Here is a 14,622-nt window from a genome sequence, read left to right as displayed (position 1 = left end):
TGGGGGAGTATAATAGATTTGAAGTACAGTTTTGCTACCTCTGTAGTCAAACAATTTCGTATAAATCGGAAATTAGCTAGGTTGAATTTGGTTATTTGAACGACCTTTTTCACATGCTTTTTAAAAGAGAGGTTGGAATCCAGTATGATGCCAAGGTACTTAAAATCAGATACCACCTGGAGCTTCTCCCCTGACACATAGACATCTGGCTCAGTAGCATCTGTTTCCCTCTTTGTGAAGAACATGCAAACAGTTTTTTACCCATTGAGATGCAAACACGAGTCACTGAGCCTCTTTGTAACCTGGACCATTACAGTAGTGAGTTCTTGTGCAGCTTGTTGTTTGCTCTTTGCATGCACATATATCACTGTATCATCTGCATACATTTGAACTTCAGACCCAGTACAGACAGAAGGCAGATCATTAATGTACAGGCTGAACAGGAGGGACCCCAGTATTGCCCCTTGGGGCACGCCCACATCATAGCTAAGAGTGGGCGACAGCTCATTGCTCACTCTGACACACAGAGTTCTGCCTTTAAGGTATGATTTCATCCATCTCAAAGCATCGGGGGAAAAGTTGATCTTGAACCATTTTGTGATGAGAATCTCATGGTTAACAGTGTTAAAAGCCTTCCTTATGTCCAGAAACACAGCCCCAACAACCCCCCCTTTTGTCCATCTTGGACTTCACATTTTCCAGAAGAAAGCAGTTGGCCGTTTCTGTGGAGTGTTTCGCTCTGAAGCCAAACTGCATGGAGTGTAATGTGAAGGGGCTGTTGTTGAGGTTGGCAATCAGTTGTTATGCTACATACTTTTCAACAACCTTTGACACCACAGGTTGTATACTAATGAGCCTGTAGTTACTCACGTCAGCAGGGTCGCCTGATTTAAAGATGGCCGTTATTATGGCCGACTTCCATACCCTTGGAAACACCCCGAGACCAATAGATGTGTTGGTGACCTTAGTAATGAGGCCAATGAGTGACTCTTTGTAGTTTTTAAGAAAGGTAGAGTCCAGCCCAAACACATCTTTGGCTTTAGAGTTCTTTAGTGAGCTAATCACCTGGTTCACCTTTGACTCAGAAACCTCGCTTATGATGAAGACAGGTTGAGCATCATTTACTAGCACTGAGCCCAAGAAACCAGTGGAGGGGTTCTGTGTCAGTACCCTGACAGAGTCAATAAAGTAGGAATTGAAGGCTATTTCGACCGCATCCTGTGTTAGATTGTTATTCACCATGATTTCTAGTTTTTTGCAGTGTTACTATGGTCTTTCCCTGTTAACTTTTTTAGATTCTCCCAGATCAGTCTAGAATTTCCTTTTGCTTCACCAATTATGCTAATAAAAATGTTTGCCTTGGCCTGTCTTTCTTTCATCACCTTATTTCTCAACATGGTAAACCTACATCTGTCATGCTCTAATTTGGATCTTAGGGCTATTTTTAGAGCATAATCTCATTCTTTCATCAATTTACAGATTTCTCCATTTAGCCAAGGAAGAGTGCTCTTTTGGCCAGGTTTGGATTTGATTTTCTTTAGGAAACCATTTATTGTAGTCTGGATTGTGGATAGAAAAACCTGACTATCAGCTTCCACGTCTGTATAGGACGAGATCATTCCAGTTAATTCCCTTAATTGCGTTTTCAAAATAGCTTAATTCACTCTTAGGTATTCTTAGTTGATCCGGCTTTCTAACAGTAGAGAGGTTAAACCTGCTCTTAGACAGCTTTCTGGCTATAAGTGTCAGATTATGATCCGATAGCCCAGTAACCATATTGAATGATTTAGTCACTCTCTCTGGTTTATTACTGAACACCAGACCAATCTGTGTTTTCGAGCAATAAGTCACCCTGGTTGGCCCTTTAACTAGCTGTGTAAGGTCAAAGGTATTAGTTATCCATTTGAGGGTTTTTCTACAAAACATGTCTTCATAATTCATGTTAAAATCTCCCATTTAAGATGACCTCTTTCCCAAAGTCACATTCCCTAAGCATGTTATTAAACTGATCATAAAACACACTTTTGGTGGAAGGTGGTCTATACATTCCAATAAGGGTAAGATACATTTGGGGAGACAGTGTAACGTGCAGGTCAATACATTCTAGTTCATTATCACATGACCACTCAATTTGTTTACATCGGATATGTTCTTTAATGTAAATCATCACACCCCCTCTTCCTTCAATCCAGTCTCTCCTGAAAACATTGTAGCCAATCACAATCCAAAGCAGCATATAAAGAGTTTTTATGGAGCCGTGTCTCTGAGAGGCAGAGGAAGTCAAGGTTGGAGTCTGTGAGTAGATGTTGAATTTGATCACTTTTTGGAAAGACACTACGAATGTCCAAGTGCCCCCCTAGTAGTCCCTTGGGCTTAGCTCGTGGGTCCCAGATGACTCGAGAGTGATTGACACATTGAAAAAGTACAATTTTCTGTGTTTTCTGATGGCTGGGTTTAGGCCGTTTTTGTTTAGTTTTGATTAGGAGCAGTTCGGTAGCGCAATTAACAATACCTCCCGCCTGCACTGGATGCGGGGAACTAATTTAAACAGCTTGCGTACCAGAAGCAGAGTCAGGGATCGCATATAGCGACTTGGGTATGTTTGAAGAGTCTAAATCTATCCTGGAGCTGGGTGAGTTGAGAGAAACCATGGGACCATAGCAAACACCCACTTCCACAGCGGCGACGATCACATTAGTAGTGGTTTCTTTGTAGCAGTTCGACCATGAATGCTTGATTCACGCAGTAAATCCTCAGCAAATTGTATTATATCCATCTGCCTGTTAAGTTGAAATCATGCATCATAGCACTGCAGTCTGATGTGTTGGTGATCTAAAGAAATGCATGTGCCTAGGAACAGAGCAACTTTTAACAAGGCACACCAAACGTAATGAAAGGAGTAATGATGCACCTACTCATTTAAGACTCAGGAGCAATTCCCCCATTTTATGATCCATTTTCATCTTTGTTATTTTGCTCAAATCGTACAGTATGTAACATAATTTTGTAGGTGCACAAACACCTGTTTCTTTGTGCTGTAAAAGAGAGTGTGGGGGGAGGGGTGCTGGGAATGAGACAATATCTCTCTGCAGTGCACCACAGAGGATGGGTTAATAGATAGTTCACTGTGTTCTGTGCTCACACTGGCTTCTATAAGGACAAGGGGCACTGTACTACTATGGCTGACCTCTGTAAAACAACCCCCCACCCCTGTTAGTCTCCATCATATAGACCCCCCCACCCCCTGTTAGTCTCCATCATATAGACCCCCCCACCCCCTGTTAGTCTCCATCATATAGACTGTTTGGTTGTTTAGTTTTGTTGAACTATGAGGCAAAACAGACACCATGTAAACTATTTTGTCTCCGATGTTTATTGAAAACAAGTAGATTTGCACAATTAGCACTTGTTGTCTTTCAAATCAAATTGATTGGTAAATACACGTGTTTAGCAGATGTTATTGCAGGTGTAGTGAAATGCTTGTAGATGTGAGCAAATACAACGTTACCGTTGTTGGTTAGCTAGCTAGTGGGTACCGATGATACCGATGGGTATCAAGAACAAGATAAAACAACACACTGTCTTCTGCCCCATTTGAAGCGTGCACATTGTTTTCGTGACTTGTCAAGTAACCCATCTGTAGACACTTCCATTTCTTTGGGTGTATGTTTGTCATACTTTACCTTATACAGAACAGTGGTGTGTGAGACTGATCTTAGAACATGATCCTGTCATGTGTGGAGCGGAGTTTTCGACAGTGGATGTGGATCAATAATCGGATAGGTTTTGCAATGTGAGCAAGATGTAGTGCCAGTTGAAAGGACCGAGAGCTGCAACGTTCAACGCACCGCAGCGATGGAAGCTGAAAGGACCGAGAGCTACAACGTTCAACGCACTGCAGCGATGGAAGCTGAAAGGACCGAGAGCTACAACGTTCAACGCACCGCAGCGATGGAAGCTGAAAGGACAGAGAGCTACACTGTTCAACGCACCGCAGCGATGGAAGCTGAAAGGACCGAGAGCTACAACGTTCAACGCACTGCAGCGATGGAAGCTGAAAGGACCGAGAGCTACAACGTTCAACGCACCGCAGCGATGGAAGCTGAAAGGACAGAGAGCTACACTGTTCAACGCACCGCAGCGATGGAAGCTGAAAGGACCGAGAGCTACAACGTTCAACGCACCGCAGCGATGGAAGCTGAAAGGACAGAGAGCTACACTGTTCAACGCACCGCAGCGATGGAAGCTGAAAGGACAGAGAGCTACAACGTTCAACGCACCGCAGCGATGGAAGCTGAAAGGACAGAGAGCTACAACGTTCAACGCACCGCAGCGATGGAAGCTGAAAGGACAGAGAAAGGACAGGCTTCCAACGTTCAAACGATGGAAAGCTGAAAGGACAGAGAGCTTCAACGCACCGCAGCGATGGAAGCTGAAAGGACAGAGAGCTGCAACGTTCAACGCACCGCAGCGATGGAAAGCTGAAAGGACAGAGAGCTGCAACGTTCAACGCACCGCAGCGATGGAAGCTGAAAGGACAGAGAGCTGCAACGTTCAACGCACCGCAGCGATGGAAAGCTGAAAGGACATAGAGCTGCAACGTTCAACGCACTGCAGCGATGGAAAGCTGAAAGGACAGAGACAACACACTGCAGCTTGTTTGGAAAGGAAGTGATTAAAGCCATCATTGGGGTTTACAAAGGAGGCATTTTATATATCTAATCAAACAAGCGCTAAAGTGCAATTACTAGCGTGATTAGGGCCAATTAGTTGGGATCCATTTCACTGTTGTTGCCTGCAATAGGAAATAGGGTCTGCCAATGCCACTGTCTCTCTGTTAACACCAGTTTTGTTTTCATTTTGTCGGAGATGTACTTCCAGCAAGCTATATGCTCATTTATATAATCGCCTCTGTTTTCAGGCATTAGTTAATGATGTTCTTCTGAACATCCTTGACTATTTCAGGAGGAACCGTCATCCTGTAGAATACAAAACATAATTGTTTCCTTGTCGTCCAGTTAAGTGTTAGAATGGTTGTGCTGCTGTGAAAGAAACGGATCAACCTCCTTCACAGGTAGATCCAGCAAGTCATTAAGAAAAGCATGGGCATGGACAGTAGTCGTGTTACACAAAGATACTGCATACACTCGAATATCACGAGGGAACAGCCAGAGAGAAGCCACTTTGATATTCCTCTCTTGACATACATATTAGAATGTCCTAATTATAGGAAGCACAAGGGGGGAAAACTTCTCTATTGTACTGTCGTGCTGTTTTTATGAGGTTTCCAGTCATTCCTCACTGTGATGCTCATAGTCACTATTCTAATGAAGGCTGCTTGTTTAAAAAGGACCAACAGTGATTTTGTACCAGGGTTTAGTCATCAGGCCTGTCACATATTTTACTGCAATCAGATGATAGAGAATTGGGACTTGGACACAATAGGCATGTGGCACTGGCTGGTGTCAGGATTCACATTGACATGGTGATGTGTCGTTCAGGGGGAGGACATCTTTGTGAGAGTAGATGTCTATGGGAAAATCAATTCATTTTGAATTAGGGGTGTACCAGGGGACAGAATACAAATTGCCCTAAACAGGTAGGACGGATTTCTAATGTATTTGTTGTGATAGGTCGTCATTCACATGGTAATGTATTCAAATTCAATAAAAGCTGTCAAAAGTCTGTAATTCATACGGCTCAGCCCAAACAAAACAGAATTTGGGAAAGCTATTTGGGGACTGGGAGGATTGAATGGTTCACACCTCAGAAATTCTATTGAGAGGTAGGTAGACACGTAGACACTCTGCACATACAAAATAGATCCAGGCAGAATACATTGAAGGAGGAAAAACATACACACTCTTGGTAGAAACACTCAGTCAACAGATTTATCCAGGGGTCCTGTGGTGGATTTATTCAGAACCAAACAAAGAGGAGGTGAAAGGTCATTGGTACCCATAGGAGGCAGTTACTCTTAGCTACCAGTAATTGCCCATTGGGAGTAGCAAGGCGGGCGGGGCTGGGCTGGGCTGGCTGCTAGAGCATGCTGGGAAGAATAGGGGGAGCAGGGAGGAGGAGGAGAGCAGCTGGTGGGGGATGGGGTAAGGCAGGGCTATATGCCTGTATCACTAAACGCCTGCCCCTCTTCAAACACTACTACTGCTCAGGACCAGAGACAGAGGTAGGACATATTTTTTTTATTTAACCTTTATTTAACTAGGCAAGTCAGTAAAGAACAAATTCTTATTTACAATGACGGTCAAACCCGGACGACGCTGAGCCAATTGTGCGCCACCCTATGGGTCTCCCAATCACGTCCGGATGTGATACAGCGTGGATTTGAACCAGGGACTGTAGTGACGCCTCTTGCACTGAGATGCAGGTGCCTTAGACCACTGCGCCACTCGGGTGCCTAAAGTTAAATATAGTTCCTCCACATTATTTTTGCTCTTTATGAGTCTCTGCCAGTCAGATATCTACAGAATGTGTCGTTATCGCATTTCTTATTGTACCCACTATAACGAACGCTGGGTTGAATGGGGAATCATGTGTTCTGTATATGTGTTTGAACTTGCTCTCCCCATAGACTTTCCAGTGAACAGCCTCCTTTGTCTAGCAACAGGATCAGCAGTATTGCTCCGAGTCAATCACCTGAATGGATGGCCATAATGTGGGTTGTGAATGTGAATGTGTGCTTCTGGAGCGATACCATGTCCACCCCCTAGACACAGCCTCCTGACGGACAGGGAGATGGGGAGAGGGCCGGAGTGGGGGTAATTAGCCATTGCAATCACCTGTGATGGAAAGCGTAATTATAGGCCGTGAGAGAGAGAAGAGGGGAAAGGAACAACAAAAGCCCCTCAGAGAGCAGCCAGTTGTTAGTGGCAACTGGTGGAGATGAGACCGGTGGAAGGAACAGAGGAGAGAAAGTGGGACACCAGGTCACTCTTTAAATCGCAGTATTGTATTACACATCTAATGTTTTGTGCCGGCACTCGTCTTCACAGCCGTGTGTGTGTGTGTGTGTGTCCTCTATTAATGGCTTCTCACGTGATTTATACCATCCCTTCGCTGTTTAATAGCTTTTTAATGAGATTGTTGAATTTGTTTAGGGCCCTACGTGCAGAAGCACCAGAAATACCCCAACGTAATCTCTCCCCGCTCGCCTCGTGGCCGCAACCTAACAATGATTCGAGCTATCTGAATTAGGAGAATGATCCCAATCTCCCAGGCGAGCCTTTCTCCACCCTGCTGTGTGCAGATCAATACCAGTGCAGATACTCTGGGAGACTGAACATCTCGCCAGTCTCTCCCGATCTAGGAGTGAATATTCACAGGCCTCTGTGTAGAGATGACCTCCATTTTGACTATTGATTGCATGACTGTCAAAGTCCAATTAGCTTAAGGTAAAGGCAGGCTCCCTCTTTGTTTCATTCTCTTGCCTCAGACGTTTGTCCGCAGGCCAAACACAACTCAATGCAAAGCGCTGTATTGAGCAGAGTTCTGTATTGTGTCAAGCCTAATGCAATAGTGCTAAGTAAGCACTTAATTGTGGGTGTGGGTAAGCTACTCGAGAACCTGTCTGCCTCCAATAGCAGTAATTGATCAGGTCTTTCAGTGGTGAAGAGATCGCAGGTTGAGCGAAAGAGAGAACGGCATTTGTGTTCAGCAGGGGAATCAATGTGCATCAGCCATGTATAAAGGCATGGATGCTATATGTTAGGAGTTAGACCTAACTTAGAGGTATGCACAGACTCTTTGTTTTGTCAGACTAGTTCTCCTGATCTTTACCACAGTGAGGTGCCCATGATGGTTGTTTGGAGCGGTGTTCCCATACTGAGATCAATGCTTCTACAATGCTAGCTGTAATATGCTGGGGACTCCTGGGGCTAGATGTGGTTTCACATGAGGTGTGTATGTGGTTAAATGCTTTCATATTGCAGATAGATTTTGGCATCATTGTAATTGTCTCCATCATTTACAATCCCCCATAAACTGTATATCGTTTTTGTAAATACATACAGTACCAGTCAAAAGTTTGCACACCTCATTCAAGGGTTTTTCTTTATTTTTACTATTTTCTACATTGTAAAATAATAGTGAAGACATCAAAACTTTGAAATAACACATATGGAATCATGTAGTAACCAAAAAAGTGTTAAATCAAAATATATTTTATATTTGAGATTCTTCAAAGTAGCCACCCTTTGCCTTGATGACAGCTTTGCACACTCTTGGCATTCTCTCAACCAGCTTCATGAGGAATGGTTTTCCATCATTCTTGAAGAAGTTCCCACATATGCTGAGCACTTGTTGGCCTCTTTTCCTTCACTCTGCGGTCCAACTCATCCCAAACCATCTCATTTGGCTTGAGGTTGCGTGATCGTGGATGGCAGGTCATCTGATGCAGCACTCCATCACGCTCCTTCTTAGTCAAATAGTCCTTACACAGCCTGGAGGTGTGTTGGGTCATTGTCCTGTTGAAAAACAAATGCTAGTCCCACTAAGTGCAAACCAGATGGGATGGTGTAGCGCTGCAGAATGCTGTGGTAGCCATGCTGGTTAAGTGTGCCTTGAATTCTAATAAATGAAACTGTGTTTCATTGAAATGTTATTTGTGATGATTGAACTGTGGCAGTATAGCTCTAATGGTGTGGTTCTGTCTTTCTGTGTTCTGTAGGACTGAGGACAGTTGAGATGCATGGCCTGTAAGCAGCCAGCGCCAGTGATGGCTCATAGGAAGAGGCCAGGGACCAGCGGCTCCAGCTGCAGCATGGTGGTGCCCCCCGTCCGGCCCCTCTGCCCCGCCGCCTACCCCCCAGAGCAAGACCAGGAGCATGAGGAGGGCCCGGGGGAGGAGGAGGAGGAGGTCCACTACTGCCGCCAGCAGGGCCTGGAGCCAGAGCTGACGGACAGCCGGCCAGCCACACCTACTACACCTGACCTGGAACACGAGCATGAACACAGCCATGACCATGATCACCCAGACTGCCACGACCATGATGACCACAGTCACAGCGACGACCATGCAGAGTGCCATGGCCACGGGCATGCAGACTGTCATGGTCACGATCACGGTCACAGTCACGACGACGTAGACTGCCATAACCACGGCCACGTCCACAGTCCCATCAATGACCACGACCATGCAGGCTGTCACGGCCACCGTCACGACCACGCTGACAGCCTGGACGGAGACTCCAGCTCTGACTATGTGAACAACACCTCGGAGGAGGAGGACTATGATGAAGGTCTGCCGGAGGAGGACGAGGGAGTCACCTACTACATCCGCTACTGCCCTGAGGATGACAGCTACCTGGAGGGCAGCATGGACTGCAACGAGGCCGAGGCTGACTACACGGCCAGCACCGTGCAGCACGTCCGGGCTGAGCCCCCGGGCGACACAGACGAGTGCCAGGAAGCGGTGGAGGAGTGGGCGGAGGGAGAAGGAGGGGTGGAGGTGGGGGAGGTGCACTCTGAGGTGGTGGAGCAGGACCCAGATGAACAGATCTACAACGTCCTGGACCACCACCCCTACCCCGCCGCCGTCCTGCACGAGTCCCCCCCACCCACAGAGGAGGAGGAGGAGAGAGCTGGGGTTGCCTACACTGGACCCTACTATGGCCCAGAGGAGGACAATGGGAACTCCATGGTTCACATACCGCGGTCTCCATACCGTGGCCGTAAGGTGGTAGTGGAGGGAGAGACTGGGGAGGAGGCGGAGGAGGACATTGACCAGATAGTGGCAGAGATCAAGATGAGTATGAGTATGGGTAGTCTGAGCAGTGGTGGTACTGACCAGAGTCCTGACGAGCTGGTGCAAGACAGTGTACCCAGTGATTACCACCCTCCTGAGGCCCACGCCAAGCCTGAGCCTGCCCCCTACACCCCAACCTCACACCGCCACGACAGCAGACCCATGTCCCTCAACCTCCCCTCCTCCACACGGCACAACAACCCTGAGCTCCAGAGGGGCTTCAAGGTTCGCTCCCGCACCCCGGAGGAGCGACAGCAGTGGGTTCAAGAACAGGTGAGAGGGAGAGGCCATTTTGATGGGTATTTTCTATACAAACTCATTGAATCTCCTCTATTGAAATGATGTGAATGACAAGTCATACCTACAGTTAAGGTGATGTGTTGAGAAGGTTGTCAGAGTATGAATCCAACGTTTAATCTTCCAAATGTTACAGGGAGATGAAGGGCACAGTGATCAAAGTCATTTTCAGACTACATTTTTCCAATCCAAAATGTCTAATGCCTCTAACACGGCCTCTCCCGGATAAACATGACTTGGGTTTTTAATCGTCTCGATGTTGGGTCATTTACCAAAGTATCCATTTTAGAAGGACTATAACCAACCCTTAATCCATGGTCCTCCTCCTTTACACTCTACCTGAGTGGAGGGAGAGATCTGTATAGACTAACGTTATATATTCAAGGTCAAATCGGGGCTACTTATATATGTCCCGTTTCACACGTGCACAAGTGTGTAACCTGTACAGTGTGTGGTGAAATGGAAATTTCACCACACACTGTGGTGCATATTCCACTCCCCCTAAGACACCCTTGGAGAGTGGGGTCACGACATGTGTTTAATACAGTTGGAGACCGCACACAAGATGTACGGCCAGGTTATGTTCAGATTCTGGAGCAGACCTATGCCATTGGAACTGATTAAAACAAGATTTGTGATAGGGAGATAATAATGATGTGTGAGGTGGTTGACAGGCAGGTTATTGCACTGTAGCTTTAGTGCAGCTAGTGAGACTCTTCCCTTCCCCCTGCTGGAGACCCATCCCCCAGCCACAGCCAGACACCTTGAGCTCCTCTCTCCATCCCCCACGCCCACTGCCCTCATTCAGATCCAGCCTGTTCATCTATTCCACACAGGCACACACCTCTTCCTGTCCTCCACCAAGCCCCTCTCTGAGTCCAACCATGCTCACCCCCAGCCCAGCCAGATGGTGAGGTGAGGGGAGAGCCTGTGTGTGTGCCCTGCGGTATGGGATGGCAGAATGCTGATACACACCTGCTCCATGTACATATGTGTTATGCAGAACTGTGTGTATGGTTGTGTTTGTTCTCTTTACTGTGTTGTTGGAGAGAAGTGGGACAAGCCACATAGCTGGATTATATTGGAAGCAAGCACATATTGTGCAGAACAGTCACTGACAACAACAATAAAACCATCTACTGCCCAGGTTAAATTCGGTGACTGTTTGTGTTTTTAAGCAGCAGTTGTAGATGTTTTGCAGAATGCTTTCAGTGTTCAGGTACTGTGATTAAGGCTCACTGAAGTGTTTGAAAACATCAGATTCAGGCTGGATACTTCCTCCTTCCTCAGGGCAGAGATTTGTTTTATCCTGTCAAACAAATGGATATAATTATTATTGAATTGCTGTTTGCTCAAGCTGATGTGTAGATGTTGAATACTAATCAGGACTTGTGATTGTGTTGTCGCTGTAAAAAATAAGGGTTGTTGAGTTATGTAAATTTGAAATGAGAGCAATTTCATAACCTTTCATTTCATAATCTTTACCATGCTTTGCTAAGTAAATGTGAACTGTCAAGACTATAATGGTACTCCAGACAACATGTTGTCCTGTGTGTATTTCACAGAACTCAATGTCAAATAATAGCATGACCTTATTTTTTTTCACGTTACAACTACCCCTTTCTCCGACGCATAGAGAAATGTATCGGACTGTCGCTCCCTGAGGGACCGGCCATTTATTTGTATTTTTTTTTTCATTTCAACTGTCTGCTTGGAAACGTTTTATTAACTCTCTGTTTCCCTCTGGTCCCTGTTTAACCCCCACAGATGACCAACGGTGCAGAGCAGCCCAGGAAACAGCAGCGTTCTGACCTCAACGTGCCGCTGGAGAACAACAATGTCCCGGAGGTAAACTGTCTCTGTCTGCAGTCCAAACTGATTGTGACAGATGATATTATGTGGAATACATAACAGTATTATTACTGTCCTGTGTTTGTCCTTCAGAGCCTGTGTCATGGGTGTGAAGAGATTTTCCTCAGATTATTTATCATATCAAATCAAGCTTCATTTATACAGCAGATTTCAGACATGGAATGCAACACAATGTGCATTACAGGAAAAACGAATAAAAACAATGAAAATAAAAGCTGTATCGCAGAGCTGTTTGCTTTGCTAGTTAGAGCCTAATGTTAGCTAGCTAACATTGAAACTGGTTGGTTAGCTCCCACCAGATTCAAGCAGGGTAGTAACGACATGATTTGGCACTATGTTCATTGTTGTTTAACTAGCTAACTTTAGCTGGCTGGCTCATTAGCTAACGTTACGTGACATGTGTGATCTTACACATTGTTTACCTAGTTAGGTTCATTGTTTACTTACAGTTGAAGTTGGAAGTTTACATACACCTTAGCCAAATACATTTAAACTCAGTTTTTCACAATTCCTGACATTTAATCAGAGTAAAAATTCCCTATTTTAAGTCAGTTAGGATCACCACTTTATTTTAAGAATGTGAAATGTCAGAATAATAGAAGAGAGAATTTTTTTATTTCAGCTTTTATTTCTTTCATCACATTCCCAGTGGGTCAGAAGTTTACATACACTCAATTAGTATTTGGTAGCATTGCCTTTAACTTAGGTCAAGCGTTTCGCGTAGCCTTCCACAAGCTTCCCACAATAAGTTGGGTGAATTTTGGCCCATTCCTCCTGACAGAGCTGGTGTAACCGAGTCAGGTTTGTAGGCCTATTTGCTCGCACAGGCTTTTTCAGTTCTGCCCACACGTTTTCTATAGAATTGAGGTCAGGGCTTTGTGTTTGCCCCTCCAATACCTTGACTTTGTTGTCCTTAAGTCATTTTGCCAGAACTTTGGAAGTATGCTTGGGGTCGTTGTCAATTTGGAAGACCCATATGCGACCAAGCTTTAACTTCCTGTCTTGAGATGTTGCTTCAATATATCCACATAATTTTCTTACCTCATGATGCCATTTATTTTGTGAAGTGCACCAGTCCCTCCTGTAGTACAGCACCCTCACAACATGATGCTGCCACCCCCTGCTTCACGGTTGGGATGGTGTTCTTCAGCTTGCAAGTCTCCCCCTTTTTCCTCCAAACATAACGATGGTCATTATGGCCGAACAGTTCTATTTTTGTTTCATCAGACCGGAGGACATTTCTCCAGAAAGTACAATCTTTGTCCCCATGTGCAGTTGCAAACCGTAGTCTGGCTTTTTTTTATGGCGGTTTTGGAGCAGTGGCTTCTTCCTTGCTGAGCGGCCTTTCAGGTTATCCCGATATAGGACTCGTTTTACTGTGGATATAGATACTTTTGTACCTGTTTTCTCCAGCATCTTCACAAGGTCCATTGCTGTTTTTCTGGGATTGATTTGCACTTTTCGCACCACAGTATGTTCATCTCTAGGAGACAGAACGTGTCCTTCCTGAGCGGTATGACGGCTGTGTGGTCCCTTGGTGTTTAAACTTGCGTACTATTGTTTGTACAGATGAACGTGGTACCTTCAGGCGTTTGGAAATTGCTCCCAAGGATGAACCAGACTTGTGGAGGTCTACAAATGTTTTTCTGAGGCCTTGGCTGATTTATTTGGATTTTTCCATGATGTAAAGCAAAGAGGCACTGAGTTTGAAGGTAGGCCTTGAAATACATCCACAGGTACACCTCCAATTGACTCAAATGATGTCAATTAGCCTATCAGAAGCTTCTGAAGCCATGACATAAGTTTCTGTAATTTTCCAATCTGTTTAAAGGCACAGTCAACTTAGTGTATCTAAACTTCTGACCCACTGGAATTGTGATACAGTGAATTAATCTGTCTTTAAGCAATTGTTGTAAAATGTAATTGTGTCATGCACAAAGGAGATGTCCTAACCAACTTGCCAAAACTATAGTTTGTTAACAAGACATTTGTGGAGTGGTTTAAAAACGAGTTTTTAACCTAAGTGTATGTAAACTTCTGACTTCAACTGTAGCTTGCTAGCTACTTGTCTTAAGCTAAAGTGTACAACACCTGTTGAATATGGCCGGTGTCAGTAAACATCTACAAAAAAACATAATGAAATTGTTGCCAGCAGAGCTGGTTAGGCTGTTTTCATGTTATCCAGGGGTAAACAAATCATCCGCCAGAGTGTCAAGTGTGCTCTCTAAACGCTCCGAGAGCGAAACTAGATGGGTGGGGCTAAAGCTTAAGAGGGCGTGAACGATGCTGAATGGGTGTGGACAAAGAAGAGCTCTTCACTAGATACCAAAACAACTTTCAAAGCAGAATGACTTTCCCATTGTTTTGTGTATGATATATCATTTTGAAGCTGTGAGTCTCTACTTTTATCCAATGTAAAAAACACAATTTCAAATGTTGTTACATAAGACCGAATACAGGTGGCGAGTCACATATTTACTACACAACAAACATAAGATATATATATTTTTTAATGATACAAACTGAACAACTAAAAGGAAAAGCAAAGAAAAAAATATGTGTTTCAAGGTCTCTTTAAAATATGTCTACAGTTTTGGCCCCCTCTGGCAGGCTATTCCAGAGCCTGGGGGTATAATAACTAAAGGCTGCCTCTTCATGCCTCGTTAAAAGGCCAGTGCCAGAGGATTTATGAG

General features: G+C 44.8%; 1 protein-coding gene across 1 annotated transcript in view; it reads left to right on the top strand.

The window, feature by feature from the left end:
- The window catches only part of LOC124035803 (amyloid-beta A4 precursor protein-binding family A member 2-like), an 81,439-nt gene that overhangs the window by 48,817 nt on the left and 18,000 nt on the right, over window positions 1–14,622 (top strand). The window contains 2 exon segments of the mRNA XM_046349564.1: window positions 8,684–10,033; window positions 11,825–11,905. Coding sequence (XP_046205520.1) covers window positions 8,705–10,033; window positions 11,825–11,905 — 1,410 coding nt within the window. The 5' untranslated portion in view covers window positions 8,684–8,704.

Source organism: Oncorhynchus gorbuscha, linkage group LG05 (assembly GCF_021184085.1).
Source record: "Oncorhynchus gorbuscha isolate QuinsamMale2020 ecotype Even-year linkage group LG05, OgorEven_v1.0, whole genome shotgun sequence".
Classification (NCBI taxonomy): domain Eukaryota; kingdom Metazoa; phylum Chordata; class Actinopteri; order Salmoniformes; family Salmonidae; genus Oncorhynchus; species Oncorhynchus gorbuscha.
The sequence above is the reverse complement of the archived record's forward strand: the minus strand, read 5'-3'. Positions and strand labels throughout refer to the sequence as shown.